The following is a 17,578-nucleotide window of genomic DNA, read 5'->3' as shown; positions in this document are numbered from 1 at the left end:
TAAGCATGTGTATCCGTTGTAGGGGGGCGAGCATAAAAACCGAGTCTAACCTGTAAAAACTGATTCTAGGTTGAAAAATCGAAACGGACAAAATGAGATAACCAGTTTTTTTATTTTGAACGACCAACAAAAGTCCAATCACTCAAGTAAACCCAATGGTAAAAGGTCACCCACGCCTGCAAACGTAGACGGCTCAACCTAAAGCATTTTTGCTCCAGTCTGTTATTTTTAAGTAAAGAGATCAAACTGAACCATCAAATTACTAAAAATAAATAGTAATTTTTTTCCGTAATTCCGTGTATGTTTAGGTACGCGGGTGTGTATGTTTCGGGTTCAGGTCAGGTTCAGGTTCGTTTCTCATCCGACAAAATTACTATTTTTACAAAAAAACATCCTGAAATTACGTCCAGATTTAATATTTGCATGGCAATGAGAGACCTTAGCCACATTCTTTGTGATCCTTCCTATGTCTGTGATCAAATCACTTTTCTGTTTCTGTTTCAGTTTTTCAATTCTTTCAATTCATTTCCAAAATCATAGAAAATGAGCAGGGGGCTAGATGACGCTGATGCCGACGCCTTATCAGCTCTGGCCACCGCTCCACCACCGTCAACCTCTGGCAACCGCAAATCACATTCGCAACAGCTCCGCACCAACACCGGCACCAACTTCAACTTCAAACGCCATCATAAACACCGCAAACACAGCCTTGACGAGGCCAGCATGACCGCGGCCATGCACGGGTTTCACGATCCTGACGAAGATGACGACGGAGATCGTGACTTTTATCCGTACGCCACCGTCGACGACTCCATGACTCAACATTATTACTTAAACAACCCTGGCACAAACAATAACAGTAACAGTATCAATAATAATGATGATATAAATAATGATAATGATTATTGTAATATTATTAATATTAATGACATGTCATCTTCATGCAACGAGCACCATCCGTTGCCGGAGTTTACGTCAACGGGTGGTGGATCTGGATATTTTAAAGCTCCGTCGCGGTCGGCCGTGCATCCAGGGCGGCCGACCGCGGTGGAGCTCAGACCACATCCGCTACGAGAGACGCAAGTAGGGAGATTCATCCGTACGATTGCGTGTACGGAGACTCAGTTATGGGCGGGTCAGGAGTGTGGAGTTAGGTTTTGGAATTTTTGTGATGCTTTTGAGCCTGGGTTAGGGATTGGGGGAAGGGCTAGGCGTGGGGACGAAGACGCGGCGCCGTTTTACGAGTCGGTGAATACGCCACCCGCCACGTGTTTGATGGTAGACCGCGCGAGTAAGCTGGTTTGGAGTGGTCATAAGGATGGGAAAATTAGGTCTTGGAAGATGGATCAGCAGGCTATAGATGATGCTCCTTTTAAAGAAGGTCTTTCGTTTCAGGCGATTCACCGCGGGACTGTGCTTTGCATGGTGACTTCTTCGTACGGTAACTCTGTTGTTCAATCACTTGTAATGTTTAAACTGTATTTGTTGATTTAGGGGTCGGAGAGACTGTATGAACACCCCATATGTTACTAATCAACCCCCTGTTAATTTGATGTTATATGGGCGTATAGGGCATTTTATGTTACGGTATACACCTGTATCGGCCTATAGGGAAGCGAACGTGATGGTATATGCATGCATAGAGATATACGGCCATATAAACGTGCTATACGCTCATATAACATATGATTTATGGATTGCTGTGATGGCTAGGGGGCGTGCATGCACCCCTAAAAGGGGAGTTCATTTAGCAGCACCCGTTATGAGTGTTCGGATTCCCATTTTTTTATATATGGGTTGATGATTAAAATCATTTGTTTGGATTGTGCAGGTGATATATGGGCAGGGTTTGAGAATGGAGTGATAAAGGTGTGGCCATGGGATTCGGTTGAAAAATCGCTCGCTTTATCACCTGAAGAACGCCACATGGCTGCTTTGCTGGTCGAGCGGTCGGGCGTTGATCTTAAAAGCCAAGCAACTTCTAACGGTGTTTGTAGCATATCTTCTTCGGATGTCAAGTATTTGCTGTCTGATAATGTAAGGTCTAAAGTATGGGCAGCTGGTTCTCTATCCTTCTCGTTATGGTACGATGTTCTCTCGACTATATTTCTAGAAAAGATATTCATTTCGACATATAATTGAGGGTGACGACTTGTCCATAAAAATATTAAAAGTTGATTATTGTGACTACAGGGATGCTCGTACGTGGGAACTTTTGAAAGTTTACAATGTAGACGGACAAATCGAGAACCGAGTTGATGTATCTTCGGAGAAAGATCAACCCCTAGAAGAAGAAGGTAGTGTAAAAGGTGGTTCAAAATCCAAAAAGGAAAAACAAGGTGGTTTCTTACAAAGATCACGTAACGCAATAATAGGAGCTGCAGATGCAGTTAGGCGAGTTGCAACAAAGGGTACGGGTGCATTTGCAGCTGAAGACGCTAAAAAAACCGAAGCCCTTTTGCTCGCTTACGATGGAACGATTTGGACCGGATGTTCAAACGGTTTGTTGGTCCAATGGGATGCTAATGGAAACCGTTTGCGTGATTTTCATCACCATCGTTGTGCAGTTCTCTGTTTTTGTACTTACGGGCCACGGATATGGGTCGGGTATGTGAGTGGTATGGTCCAGGTGATAGATCTTGACGGAAACTTGATAGCGGGTTGGATTGCGCATAATGGTCCGGTAATAAAAATGGTAGTTGGGAACGGTTCGGTTTTTAGTTTAGCTACCCATGGTGGTATACGCGGGTGGTACATTTCATCTCCGGGGCCTCTTGATAATATTTTGAGACCGGAATTATCGAAAAGAGAACACATGTATAATACAATTGAAAGTGTTAGGATTATGGTTGGTACATGGAATGTTGGCCAAGGAAAACCGTCTCCCGAAGCACTTATTTCTTGGTTAGGATCACAAAGTTCTGATGTTGATATTCTGGTTGTCGGCTTGCAAGAGGTCGAAATGGGGGCGGGATTTCTTGCAATGTCTGCCGCTAAAGAAACCGTAAGATCTTTTAATCTTGTCATGATTTCTCTCATGGCTGCAAGTGTGTGTTTTTTTTTTTTTTTTTTTTTTTTTTTTTTTTTGCATTTTACGCTTATTTGTATGATGTCGAGTGCAGATAGGTGTGGAAGGGAGTCCTAACGGACAGTGGTGGCAAGATGCGATAGGGATAGCTATCGGTGAAGGATCTACGTTTGAACGTGTAGGATCTAGGCAGCTTGCGGGTCTACTAATAGCTATCTGGTATTACTTTCACAAACATAGATTCATACAAACTGATGCGAAAATAAACTTATTTGAGACCAACTTTTTATATATGTATTTTTGTCTTGTACATGCTACATTATTCTGATATTTCTATTTTAGGGTACGGAAGAGTCTTAGAACACACGTAGGGGATCTTGATGTCGGAGCAGTTGCGTGTGGCTTGGGTCGTACATTTGGTAATAAGGTAAGCATGTTTGTTCACTAAAGTTTACGTATCATCATTTGAATAGAATGTAGCATATGTTACAACTAGTGATGACGGTCATTTACTTTTGAGCAGGGGGGTGTAGGGTTGAGATTAAGAGTTTACGACAGAATAATGTGCTTTGTAAACTGCCACCTGGCTGCGCATTTGGAAGCAGTCAACCGTCGGAATGCTGACTTTAACCACATTTACAGAAATATCACATTCGGGCGATCAATCAATAATGCATCTGGTATGGCGCGATACCTGTTTTTGTGTTGCTCTCTTGCCTTCTCCATATATTTATTTTCGGTGCTTGAATTTGGCTTGCTATGGTTGCTCATTATTCTTTCAGTTGGTGTCTCTTCTACTGCCCAAATGCTTCGTCCCGCTACTGTAAGTATACAACAAAACTATACATCCATGTGTGCATATGTATGTGCAGGGGACGGATCATGAGAAAACTCATTATTTTTTAGAAAACCGGAAAACTCTATATTACATATATGTAACGTATCATATGTTGTATATGTGTAATATATGTTGCATATATTCAATATATCATATGTTGCATATATGTAATATAGAGTTTTCCGGTTTTCTAAAAATAATGAGTTTTCTCATGATCTCTCCCCTGTATGTGTAAACCACTAAAGTGTAAGTAATTTATGTTTTTGAGTTATGAAATTATTTTCTATTTCAACAGCCTGTGGCTATCAATCCTGATGATGGGAAGCCAGATCTAGCGGAAGCTGACATGGTTGTATTTTGTGGTGACTTCAATTACCGTCTTTTTGGAATAACTTATGATGAAGCGCGCGACTTTGTTTCGCAACGGAGTTTTGATTGGCTGAGACAAAAGGACCAGCTAAGGGCCGAAATGAAAAACGGGAGAGTTTTTCAGGGAATGAGAGAAGCGCTAATCAGATTTCCGCCAACTTACAAGTTTGAAAGAGGAAAAGCAGGTTTAGGAGGTAATATTGATGAAGACCAAATTTATATAACGATAATAGGGTCAAATATTACCCGAGTTGACTCACTCATAAGTAATCCACCTAAAACGAAGAACAACATGCAATAACGATATCTCTAAATTTCTATTTAGAGTAAAGTACACGGATAGTCCCTGTGGTTTTTCAAAATTTTGGATTTGGTCCCCAACTTTTGCCAAAAGTATACAGATGGTCACTGTGGTTTGCACTTTGTAACAAATTTAGTCCCCAACCAACAAATCTAGAGGTTTTAGGATATTCAAGTTAGGGACTAAATGCGTTACAAAGTGGAAACCACAAGGACCATCCATGTACTTTTGCCAAAACTTCGGGACTCAATGCGTTACAAAGTGCAAACCATAGGGACCATCGTTCTTTTGGAAAGCTAGGGACCTAATCTAAAATTTTGAAAAACCACAGGGACTATCCGTGTACTTCACTCTTCTATTTTTAATTAGAATGTCAAATATGTAAAAGAACAATAACCTTTCAGTAACAATCTATATTTGTTGCATTGAATGATTTAGAAGTTTTTTTTTTGCATTAAAAAACATTTGGGCGATCTTCAAGCCGTTAGATCCATTTGACCCGTATTGATAAACATAACCAGAATCGACCCATTCACAAGTAAATTGTCACAGAAGATTGCCATTTGCCTATGAAGAACATATGAAAAGTTGCCTTACTATTTTTTTTTTCCAGGATATGATTCTGGAGAGAAAAAACGTATACCCGCATGGTGCGATAGAATACTATATCGAGACAATCGTTCATCACCAGCATCCGAATGCAGTTTAGCATGCCCCGTTGTTGCTTCAGTTTGGCAGTAGGTCTCTTTGTGGAACTTCCCTTTTTTTATACCCCATTTTATTTTATAAAATCATATTTCTTTGTGATAACATCTACAGGTATGAAGCTTGTATGGATGTAACCGAGAGTGATCACAAACCTGTTCGCTGCAAATTCACAGTCCAAATTGCCCATGTTGATAGATCGATAAGAAGACAAGAATTCGGAAAGATATTCATGTCAAACGAAAAAATAAGTTCCATACGTGAAGAGTTACGTTGTGTTCCGGAAATTTCACTCAGTGCAGACAAGATAGTCCTTCAAAGCCAAGAAACATGTCCTTTAACAATCACTAACAAAAGCAACAAAGACGATGCCATTTTTCAAATTTTATGTGAAGGTCTGTCTGCCGTTAATGACGGTGAAGAACCGGAGCATCGACACAGAGGTTCATTCGGTTTTCCTAGGTGGATTGAGGTAATCTAAGCAACTGCTGGCCTTTTCTTGTTTTTTGTAAGTTTTTTTTTTTCAAGATTTAGGAGTTGACACGAAAGGTGGTGAAAATGGTATGTCGAGTTGGTTGGGTAACCAACCGATATGGGCTCAGTTCAATGTTCAAAATATGGTTGTGGGTCAAAACGGGTCAACACTTTTTTGGTCCGATTATTCGAATTTTAAAAGATAACGAATAGTCTAATAGTATAACTTTTCTTAAGAGTAAAGTATACGGATGGTCCCTGTGGTTTACCAAAATTTTGGATTTGGTCCCTAGCTTTCCAAAAGTGCACGAATGGTCCCTGTGGTTTGCACTTTGTAACGCATTTAGTCCTCAACCAACAAATATAAAGGTTTTAGTGTGTCCAAGTTAGGGACTAAATGGGTTACTAAGTGCAAACCACAGGGACCATCCATGTACATTTGGAAAAAACTGGGGACTAATTGCGTTACAAAGTGCAAACCGCAAGGAACATATGTGTACTTTTGGAAAGCTAGGGACCAAATCCAAAATTTGGTAAACCACAGGGACCATCCATGTACTTTTGGAAAAAGCTAGGGACTAAATGTGTTACAAAGTGCAAACCACAAGGACCATATGTGTACTTTTGGAAAGCTAGGGGTCAAATCCATAATTTTGGTATACCACAGGGACCATCCATGTACTTTACTCCCTTTTTTAATGATTTAGGACAGCTATAAGCATTTGAATACAAGAAAGACATCTTTTGACCCGTTTCATTTTTAGCTAACTTCTTTTTTTTCTCGAAATATTTTACACGTTAGACCGATCTCAAACAAATTCAACTTGGATTGACCCGTTTTCATATAATATGGTTGAAATTATAATGTAGGTAGCCCCTGCAGTTGGCATAATAAAGCCAGGAACCGTAGCAGAAATCTCAATACACGTTGATGACACACATGAGACAGAAGATGAGGGGGGCCAACAACATTGTCGTTCCGAAGACACACGTGACAGGTTAGCTATCTTGTCAGTGGTAATTAGAGGGAGCAAATCAACTGCAACAAGAAGTCACCAATGTCATGTACACCACCGTTATTCTCCCAACTGTTGTAGGGTGGTGCAGCATGAACCATCAACAAAAGGTCTCGGTTCTAAAAAACATCAAAGTTCAAATCATCGGTCTTCTGCTAAGTTTGATGATCATCATCGAAGTAGACGTGAATGTTGAATAATTTAACTAGCTAGCTAGTAGTACAGAATGGAAAAGATGTAAATACTACATGCTGATGCATTGCCAGATTCCGAGATTCTTTGTGTTGTTAAGTTTTGTGCAATAGATAGGTTAATTGTAATCTTTTTTGTTGGATTAATGGATTATATGATCATGTAGTGCAATCATGCAAAAAAAGATTCCAACTTGCATGGAACGTATGAACGTAAGCCTGCGTAAATGGGCGGATCCGTCGGGCAACGGTCCAAACGGTTTTTAACCAAAAATGAGCTTAGGTTCAAACAGGCCGCTTTAGAAAAAAAAAGTATCAAAATAGGTTCATCTGCTATTGTTGTTTATATGCTAGCTAGTGGCGATGGCGGGTGGGATCAATATGCCGTAGTGGACAGTATGTGGTGGCACTGGTGGTTATGGCGACTGGTGATCTTGTAACAATACGCGTCTCCAACAACAATCGATGAGTTGCTAAAGGAATTGTCAGAAAAAAGTACATTTTTCCGACCCCAATGGCTTATTTATTTGTAAGAAATTATATCTATTTATTAAATTTTCTTACAAATCCATGTTCAAGATTCATAATGTCACAATGTTTATAATTTTTAGGACAATTATTTGCAAGTAGTGTGGTCCAATAATGAAAGTGATTGTGTTCAATATATTCAATCAAATTATTATTCATATAAATATAGTTTTTTGTAATAATTTCTGCAGTCTGCATACCTTTTATTTTCCATGTATTATGCAATTTGTTCAATTGAATTATTTCAGAAATAATATAGTTTCTGTAATAATATTTTGACACACTTATTACTTAAAAGAGTTAATTACTGTTTTCGTCCCTGTGGTTTGTCAAAAATCACTATTTCAGTCCATTAGTTTAAAAATTGCGATTTCAGTCCCTGTGGTTTCACTTTCGTAACCATTTCAGTCCCTGTGGTTTCACTTTCGTAATCATTTCAATCCATTATTCAGTTAAGTACAGGGACCGAAATGGTTACGAGGTGGACTGAAATGGTTACAAAAGTGAAACCACAGGGACTGAAATCGCAATTTTTAAACTAATGGACTGAAATAGTGATTTTTGACAAACCACAGGGACGAAAACAGTAATTAACTCTACTTATTAAAATAAAAACAAAAAAAATCATCGTTACGTTAGACCTGTTTTGACACGTTACCCAACCCACTACCCGCTCAGTTTGCCACCTGTAATTTCATCATGAACCAATCATGACACAAAATTACTTATTTAAGGAAAATGCAAAGAACACAGCTTTTCCTGCAATGAGATAGTACTATTAATTATATACATACTGTATAAACTCACAATAAGGACAACCGATAGTCCGATGCTAGTCTTTTGACCTCTGGACCTTGTCTGTGTTCGAGTCTCGGTTCGGGCCAAAAGTAGCTAGGAAAACAGTGTCGGTCCACTTATCGACTGAGCTCAAAATTCCATAGATACCCTCGACTCGATTTCTTTTAAACGGCATACATTCTCTTGTTGTATCTCTCGCTATACATCTCAGAATCAGATGGCATTGACATTGAAAACGAATGCGAATGAGTCTCGGCCCGTCTTATATTCCTCAACTTATTCTCCTCGAGCCTATGCCTTATAACACAATAACACATTGACCCGATCGTAGTCAACATAATCGTTGCACCAATCACAGTGGCATAAACGGCAAGCCACTGTTCATGGCTTCCCACAACGATATAAGTCAGAGAAATAAACGCGATCGATATAAAAAGACATGCCAGCCACATAAGCTTATTGATCACAAACATAAGTTGTCGTTTAGCCTTCTCTTCGATCACCACAATAGATGTTTGAACCACCACAACCGCCAACGAGATGAAAAGGGCTAAACTGTCGAACAAAAAGAACAAAATGAACGCAGCGTTGTTGGCTATATTGGCTTGCCCAAGGGTAAACCCGTCTTTTGGTTCCTCAACGTATTGGCCCGGTACAGTGAAAATGGCTGCGAAAGCCACTGTGGCGATAAGAACCGCAACGACAGTGGCTGAATTTATCGCATTGTTGAGCCCGTTGATGTGGAGCTTTTTCACCTTTTTCGCGATCTTGCGAACCCGGAATCCGGTTTGACGGGTCTGCTTGATTTGAGATTCGACATCGTGTTTTATGTCACTGACTGTTTGCTTTAGTTGCTTGGCGGCACTAGGCGGTTTTCCGTAGTCTTTTGAGTGAGCAGCCCCTGCTTCTTTTAAGATATCGATCATTTCGGTAATTTTCGAGGTTTCGGCAATGTCGAGAGGTGTTTCTCCAGCCTTGTTGACTGCGTTGACGTTAATGTCCTCAAATGATAGCAGGCATTTCACAATCTGGCAGTTACAAGAAGTCAATAACAATTTTTTTTTTATGTATTATTGTTATATTATTTTAGAGTAAAGTACACGGGTGGTCCCTATGGTTTGCTAAAATTTTGGATTTGGTCCTTAGGTTTCCAAAAGTACACGGATGGTCCCTGTGGTTTGCACTTTGTAACGCATTTAGTCCCCAGCCAACAAATCTAAAGGTTTTAGCAGATCCAAGTTAAGGGACTAAATGCGTTACAAAGTGCAAACCACAGGGACCATCCATGTACTTTTAGAAAAAGTTGAGGACTAAATGCATAACAAAGTGCAAACCACAGGGACCATCTGTGTACTTTTGGAAAGCTAGGGACCAAATTCAAAATTTTGGTAAACCACAGGGACCATCCGTGTACTTTATTATTTTATTAGTGATATACACGTTTGTATATATTTTCATGTAAAGCCTGCAATGAGAGGTGTCAATTTCTACCCATTTAATTATAAATGAGTCTATTCGTGTTGTGTTTAGCTCAAACGGGTCAAATGGGTGAAGTAAAAAAAAATTCGCTAAAAGGTTAACGGTTCGAAAGACGCCCAAACCTATATTATTGATGCAATACAGCCTTCTAAAATTGTTTTATTTCAAGATTTAGATCGTTTTTGTAATAATGTCGGGTCCATCCAACCCGACCCACTAAAAGATAACTAGCTTCAACCCAGGCCCGTTTTGACCCGTTAACCGGCCCGCCCGTTTTGACCCCTCTACCCGCAATGAATGGATAATCAAGCTGTAAGGGGGAAGGAAAAACCTTAGTACGGCTCTTTTTCGTTGCGATATGAAGAGGTGTATTCCCCTTATTATCTTCGAGACTCAAAACAGTTGGATCGGGTTTAATCAATTCAACCACCATATCCATATTTTGGCCCTTAACTGCCATATGCAGAGCGGTTTGGCCTTTCTTATCGATCCTGAAACCGATACTCGGATCCTTATTCAATACAGCTTTTGCCACTTCCAAATGACCCATTCGTGCTGCGGTATGAAGCACCGTTTTACCGTTGTTTCTGGCTATTTTGGCAAGATTTGAATCAGCGTCAAGAAGCAGGTTGACCACTTCAATGTGTCCTTGAGCTCCCGCTGTGTGTAAAGCGGTTGAATTGGAAGAATCGGTGGTCATTACCAGATTAGGGAAAGAATTCAGAAGTTCGCGCAAAACTTCTGCAAGATCAGACGATCAGAATAAGTTAAAGCAGTGACACAAGCTTATGAGAGCTCGAGCTTAGCTCGTTGGTAGTTTCTCAAGCTTGAGCTCGGCTCGTTTATAATCTATTAATTAATATATTAAATAAAATAATATAAATAATAGACTCGTTTAGGCTCACGAGTTCGATAAGTGAAGCTCGGGCTCGTTTATTTTTAGGTTCGGGCTCAGCTCGTTTACTAGACAACTTTAAATAAGGGGTAAATGTTATTAAACATTAATAAAAATTACAATTACACTAAGGCTTGACGAGTCTGACGAGCTTCACATGCCAAGCTCGAGCTCGGGCTCAATAAATAAACGGGCTTTATTTTAGGCTCAAGCTCAGCTCGGGGCCTCGGGCTCGATAAGGCTCGGCTCGTTTCGAGCTTTTTTTTAAATAAAAAAAAGTATTAGCCTAAACACCCATTTAGAGGGTTTGTGGATTTTCATTATAACTTATCTGATTACTAAAGGTAAAATAATTAGTTTCATTATAGTCTAAGCTTGGGAAAAGGGCAGGTCGGGTCAAAAAGGGGTCGGGTCAACGTGTCTCGTTTAAGAAAAAAGTATTATTTTGGTTCAGGTCAATGTTGGGTTCGTAGGCTTTAGGGTAGCCGGCCCTAATTAGGGTTAGCCGGCCCTAGTTAGGGTTAGCCGGCCCTAGTTATTAGGCCCACTTAGTTAACTTGTTGACCAAGTAGGAAACCCTAATCTTGTTCTATAAATACCTATGATGTAATTGTAGTCTGTATCATTCTGAAAACAGTTGTGAGCATCTAATAAAAGTAAAACCCTAGTTGCAACCCGTGGACGTAGGTCACCTTGACCGAACCACGTAAATTCTCGTGTTCTTTATTTTCTGCTAGTGTGTGTGTGTGTTTGTTCCGCTTCCGCTCGAGCCTACTCTGATCCGATACCCCTAACAGTCAAAACGGGTTCTAGCCAAAATGGGTTATTTAACGATTGAAATAAATCTATCTTGTTACAAATTTCACGCAAATGCCCTTCTAATCATTTCATCGTTACTTTCTTGAATAATCAACATGTGTTACAATATCCCAAAGCATTCTGATTATCGAATGATCACATTATCAGTTTCAAGATATAAATGGAAACTCATCAAAGCAAAGAACTAATATTCAAACATAACGAAGGGTGAAGCATACCTATATGTCCCTGTTTGGCAGCAATATGAAAGGGATCATAACCGTTATTCGCAGCAATAGAAGCCGTTTGAAGATCAAGATGTTTCAGCAGCTGAGCTACAACATGAGCATGGGCATTCTCTGCAGCCACATAAAGAGGAGTTTCCCCTTCTTGATTTTGTTTCGATAGCGCATCAAGTCCAAGACTTTGAAGGATTTCGATGACTTTCGATAGATTTCCACCTCTACAAGCCAAATGAAGCGTCGAATCCCCTCGTTTTCCGGGCGAATCTTTCGTTTTTCTTCGGTCAACACCAAAGCTCATCTGTCTCCCCATGGCTATTCTAAAACTCTTCTGTTTTTCCATTGCGGCAGCGCGAAAACTCTGCTGTTTTTCCATCTTTACCGACCGGAAACTAGTCTGCTTTTCCATCTTTCCCAACCGGAAACTAGTCTGCTTCTCCATAATTGTTGATACCCAGAACCGAAAAACGAATCTTCTTTATTTTTTACCAAAAAAACACCTTGAAAAAAATCAAATTTCCATGTGCCAATGTGCAGAAAGACCTAGATTCTTGATGAAAAGCGAAAACGGGTCAATAATCAAGAAACTGCAAATGGGTTAACACCCAGAATCAAAGTTTGAATCTTTTGTAGAATCAAACACCAACACACTTAAAAAAACTCAAGCTTTCAATGTTCTAATGTGCAGAAAGCCCTAGATTCTTGATGGGTATTGAAAAAGACTGCAATTTAGTTAACTCCCACAATCAAAGATAGAATCTTTTGATGAATTAGTGAGCAATAACCCTTAAAAACATCAGATTTCCATTTTCCAATATGCACAAAACCCTAATTCTTGATAAAAAGAGGTTTGGGTTGGGGGGGGGGGGGGTCAAGATTCAATACCATGCAAATCAATCAAGACCCATGATCCAAAAATCAAATCTTTTGACAAATCAGTAAGCAATACACTTGAAAACATCAAATTCACATATCCCAATATGCAAATAATTCTTGAATAAAAAGTGAAAAGAAAGCAAGAGCAGTGCTGCAACTGAAAGAGGAAAAAACTATGATAAATATACTATAATAAAGTTATATAATTTGAGCACCTGAATCTAAAGATAGTTGTTTATGAGTTAGGCAGATAACATTGGTGCCAATAGATGTAGGAAGGAATGGATGGAGAAGAATGATGGAATCTGAAGGTGGGGTCCACTTGGCATATGATTGATTGGTGTTGAGACCCACCCACAGCAGCCATCATTCTATAAAACAAACAGAAAAAGCATTTGTATTATAATTTGGACAAAAGTTGATGCAATGATCATCCAGAAGGTTGATCATGGGGGAACTGTGGAAGATGGCCTGCTGCATAGATTGAGAGAGATGAAACAATAAACTATACGATAATATATAATATTATTATTATTATTATTATTATTATTATATATAATCTTAACAATGGTTAAATTAATGGTTCTGGCATGTGCATATTATCCTATTTCCAAATTAAAGAAAAAACTATATTTTTAAGGGTTTGTTATTGTTTGGTGGGAAAATGATTGAACCCACCTAGTCTTGTGTTTTTCTTTGAATTGTTGAAAGATGGAATAGAATAATAATTATAAAAACCAAAACTGAAGTCAATGTTGGTGGTAGTAGTAGGATAATTTTAGGGGGGAAATCATACAATAATAGGAAAGTGGCCTTTTATTTTTACTTTTAAAAAAAAAAATTTAATAAGTTTTCGTCAATGAAAACTTGACACGTGTCTTAAAGAATTGTACTCGTTCGTCAATCAGTGCATGACTTTCAAACTTCTACCCAAGTACGGAATATGTCGTAAAAAACGTGAACAATTGATGTGTTTTTTTTAAGGGCCAAACTATCTACACATCAAGTGTGTAGATAGTCACCCTTAAAAGGTATTTTTTGTCATTATATGCACACCTTGCAGTGTCGAACTGTGGTTAAAACGGGGTGTTTTGGTCCGGTTATCCAGACAAAACCAAAACGCAGCCAAAGCTCGGCGTTTTGGTCCAGTCAACAGACCCGTCAGACACCCGTCAGTCTTTGTCTGGTTAACCGGACCAAAATGTCGTGTTTTGATCAAAGTTCGACACTGCAGGGTATGCATATAAGGACAAAAACCACCTTTTTTGGTGTGTAAATAGGCAAAATGGTATGTAGATAGATACATCTTTTTTTAATCTTGATTTTGTGTTAATGCCTTAATGGTATTTTTGCGTAGAAAGTGTGTGAGAGCGACATGAATATTAAAGGTAATGTAAAACTTAATGAAGGTTGATTACTTGATTAGATGTGATATGGGAATGAAGTAGGGTTAGGGGAGTCTCAAGGAGTACTTTAGGTGATGACTTTTTTTTTTTTTTTTTTTTTTGATAAAGGTGTTTTTAGTGTCACAGAGAGTTATGAAGAGACGACACGTGTACATGTGTGAGTTCTATGAACCATTAGTATTTGTGTTCATTTATGTATGTAGGTTTCTAATACTAATACGTGTTCTAATACAAATACATAGTTCCACGCCATGTAGGAAATTATTATTATACTTGAATGCATTTTAGTTCATTTTAGCCACTTTTTTCCCTACCATTTAATCTCAAGACATGTTACGACTTGTATAAAGTTCTCTTGATATTAAGTTGTTGGAGATTCAATTTATATGCAATCTTATGATTATCATGTTAGTCTAGGAGAGTGAATTATTTGTAGCCCCTAAAGCAGTTTTTTGATGCTGGGATTTATGAGAGCTTTCTGAGAGAGCACCAACAAATATACCACCAAATATACCACCAAATAATGGGATTTGTTGGTGCTACTCAATAAGAGCATCATTAAATTTCTAAACACACCACCAAAAAATCAATGATAGAAACCAAATTAGTCCACCATTAAATCTTTAAACACCACCAAAAAATAAATGATAGAAACCAAACTAGTCCACCATTAAATCTCTAAACACACCATCAAAAAATCAAAGATAGAAACCATTAACACATGTCAATATGCATTTACCACCATTTAATCCACTACTATAACATCAAAATTTTTTGACACTGCTTTGATTGGTTCACTTAGGTTATCTTTATATTTTTTAAAAAATAAAATATAAGAAGGTTATTGCCGATGAATTTTCTATTATGAACCGGTCCGTAAAAATATACATTATTTGAACAAATGTTTTTTAGTTTTATTTTATTGATAAAACATCCAAGATCTAATACAAAGGCAAATAAAACAAAAAAGTATACAAACAAAAAATGTTTAAAATCTACAAACATAATGAAATAAAATGACATGTTCATGGGAAGCTACAAAGAATAAGATACAAACATGATTTCTATAAAGCCATTTCCTAAAATAACAATTTAAACACATACAATCAAACCAAATCAACATAGTGTATAATTGTACGGCACTTCAAAGCTTAAATGACGTCCATGCCGTAATAGTTTTCCGGCGAGTATCTTCGGTGTATTTGATGGCATCACGCATAAAATCATCAAGAAAGATCTTCAAGAATCTCGTGTCTCTTCGTAGATAAGGCCATTGATACGCTTTACGCCACATTGCCGGTTTCTTGATACCGTGGAAACCGTTTCGGAAAACTTTCCGGTGATGCTTTGCTCCTCCTTAACATTTTTCTCTCTTTAAAAAAGATTTTGGTTTTAACATTGTGTCTGTTATATGTGGGTATAAAGGCTGTGTTTTTAGAGGCATGATTTGATCCATTGATTGAATAGGATGAGAGCAATTGAGAATCGTAGGATTATGATCCATGTGATGGCTAACAAAATGTTTTGATTGGTACACTTTGTTGGTGCTATTAACTTCACTCTCAAAAAATCAATTTAATGGTGCTATTAACAACTTCACCCTCAAAAAATCAATTTAACGTGCTCTATAACTTCTAAGCATTTAATGGTGCTTTGTAATTTATTTTTTTGGTGGTGTGTTTATTTATTAATGTAGTAATCTTGTTATTTGGTGCTTTGTATTCTAAGACACCACCAAAAATTGAATGTGACACAACCAAAAAAATGGTTTTGTACTAGTGACACCGAGTGTTGAGTGACTGATAAGTGTAAGGCATGAGATAGTTTACAATTTCAAGAAAGTATGTCATGTCCTTAAACTATGTCTATGATTGGCCTAAGTTGTTAAACACATCTTTCTCTTTTGCATTGATTGAGTATTTACTTAGGGTGTATCGGGTGGGTACGGCAAACTATGGGGTAAACTAGTTTACCTCGTGGGAAACACCGTCACCATCAAAGTTTACCTTGCGAGGGGATTTGATTTCGGTGTATAATCACCGCATAGGGGAAGAAAAGAGAGAGTCGGATAATGATGGGGCCCACTCTTTTCAACCAATCATAATTTTTTTTATATTTAAAAAGAATAGTTTACCTCTCCCTAAGAGAGGGAGAGGTGACCACCCCTTATGTTGTGCAAGATGAGGCTTAGAGAGAGGAATTGATATGACAAGATATAATTGGATAGGTGAATAGTTTACCTATCCTCAAAAGATGACCACCCCTTACACCCTTATCTTTTTAAGTCTCAATTCACAACTATTCCATGTGAAATATGGGTGATAAAGTATTGAGTGAATTTGAAATTCAGAGTTAAGTTCAATTAATAATGTTCTTGAGAATAAATAAAGTTTAAGTGTGAGATTATTTTGTATAACTTAAATTATACATGTTTTATATGTTGTACTCTCAAATATGGTGTTTATACGTAAGAAAATGCTATATTGTTGGTTATTTTATATTGGATTTGAAATTTTTATTTTACCAACACAAGCAAACCATACGACTTAAAACACTTTTAAACCTCTAACCATGGATCAAATTGCAAGAAACCAAAAACCAAAAAACCATAAATAGGATGTTTAAGATTACATCTTTAGAAGTGTTAGCTTAAGCGGCAAATCAAACCTTTATATTGAGATGAGTAGTAGAAGCAAAGAACTCTCTTAGTCTCTTTCAACCCACTACTAGCATATGATGTATACTTAAAACACACTCATCAAACCAAACACCAACTCACCACAACACTTAGCAAGTTATAGTTGTTTTCACCCTTTTGTGTCATTTCTTGAGAGTTTTTTTATTAGAAATTCTACACAGATTTTTACAGCCCATGATGGGAGTAAAAGGAATGGAATAAGGAGACAATCAAGATAAAGAAACTCTAGTATAAAATAAAACATGTATATGACAATATAAAAAGTAGAGTTGCTTAAAACCTTATCCAACATCTTTTCTTTAAAGTAAAAAGGGTGAATATATAATTAAAATCAATATCTTTCACCACCATATCATATGATGGTGATCGGACAAAAAAAGAGATGGAAGTGTTTATTCATAATTTAGTGGCAACTTTGTATTATTGGTTTTTTTTATTTTTTTTATTTCGTGACAAGAAATGCAATAAAACTAGATTGATCTACATGATCACATCATATTACCAATTAGTCAATTTATCTAATAATCTAGTTATAAGCATGTAAAAAAGTACTAGCATAAAATTTACTTGCAATGAAGCATATTAGGGTAGGGGGTATAATGTTTGGTGAGTGGTGTGGGGAGTGGGAGTCACCGATCGGTGACTATACACACTTGATGAACTTGATCGATGAGTTGGAGAGAGTGTACCAAAATCGGCGTGTAGTCACCAAATGTGAGTGATGGAGTGATGGAGGAGAGAGAGAGAGAGAGGAGAGAATAATCAATCAAAATTTTTTATTTTTTAACCTACTCAAACACCCTAGAGTGATTAACCATACCCCCTGATTGAGTGCAAAATGGGGAGTGGAATGGTGAGTTGACATGGCATAATATTATGTAGGAATCCGTTCGTGCAAAATTTAAATAAAATACTTTATTAACTTGTAATTCAGAA

The 17,578-nt window shown here is 37.8% G+C and overlaps 2 protein-coding genes across 3 annotated transcripts; one reads left to right on the top strand and one right to left on the bottom strand.

Moving 5' to 3' along the window:
• Nucleotides 1–517: 517 nt before the first annotated feature.
• Nucleotides 518–7,024, top strand: LOC110890780 (type I inositol polyphosphate 5-phosphatase 13). 2 transcript variants are annotated; one of them, XM_022138420.2, is made up of 11 exons: nt 518–1,441; nt 1,832–2,084; nt 2,194–3,004; nt 3,123–3,247; nt 3,371–3,455; nt 3,552–3,708; nt 3,811–3,851; nt 4,162–4,429; nt 5,150–5,273; nt 5,356–5,713; nt 6,586–7,024. In XM_022138420.2, exons 1-11 carry the CDS (start codon nt 544–546, stop codon nt 6,925–6,927), a joined length of 3,462 nt encoding a protein of 1,153 aa, XP_021994112.1. In that variant the 5' UTR covers nt 518–543; the 3' UTR covers nt 6,928–7,024. The 2 variants fall into 2 exon arrangements, with proteins under 2 accessions (XP_021994112.1, XP_021994111.1); XM_022138419.2 differs by having other exon boundaries at nt 3,552–3,851.
• A 1,137-nt stretch (nt 7,025–8,161) lies between these two features.
• On the bottom strand, nt 8,162–12,982 carry LOC110890779 (ankyrin repeat-containing protein At5g02620). The gene is made up of 4 exons (XM_022138418.2): nt 12,754–12,982; nt 11,660–12,212; nt 10,059–10,468; nt 8,162–9,276 (listed from the first exon to the last, which is right to left on the bottom strand). Exons 2-4 carry the CDS (start codon nt 12,102–12,104, stop codon nt 8,413–8,415), a joined length of 1,719 nt encoding a protein of 572 aa, XP_021994110.1. The 5' UTR covers nt 12,105–12,212; nt 12,754–12,982; the 3' UTR covers nt 8,162–8,412.
• Between the last annotated feature and the right edge of the window lie 4,596 nt (nt 12,983–17,578).

This window comes from Helianthus annuus, chromosome 11, assembly GCF_002127325.2.
Source record: "Helianthus annuus cultivar XRQ/B chromosome 11, HanXRQr2.0-SUNRISE, whole genome shotgun sequence".
Classification (NCBI taxonomy): Eukaryota; Viridiplantae; Streptophyta; class Magnoliopsida; order Asterales; family Asteraceae; genus Helianthus; species Helianthus annuus.
This window is presented reverse-complemented; position numbering and strand designations above follow the sequence as displayed.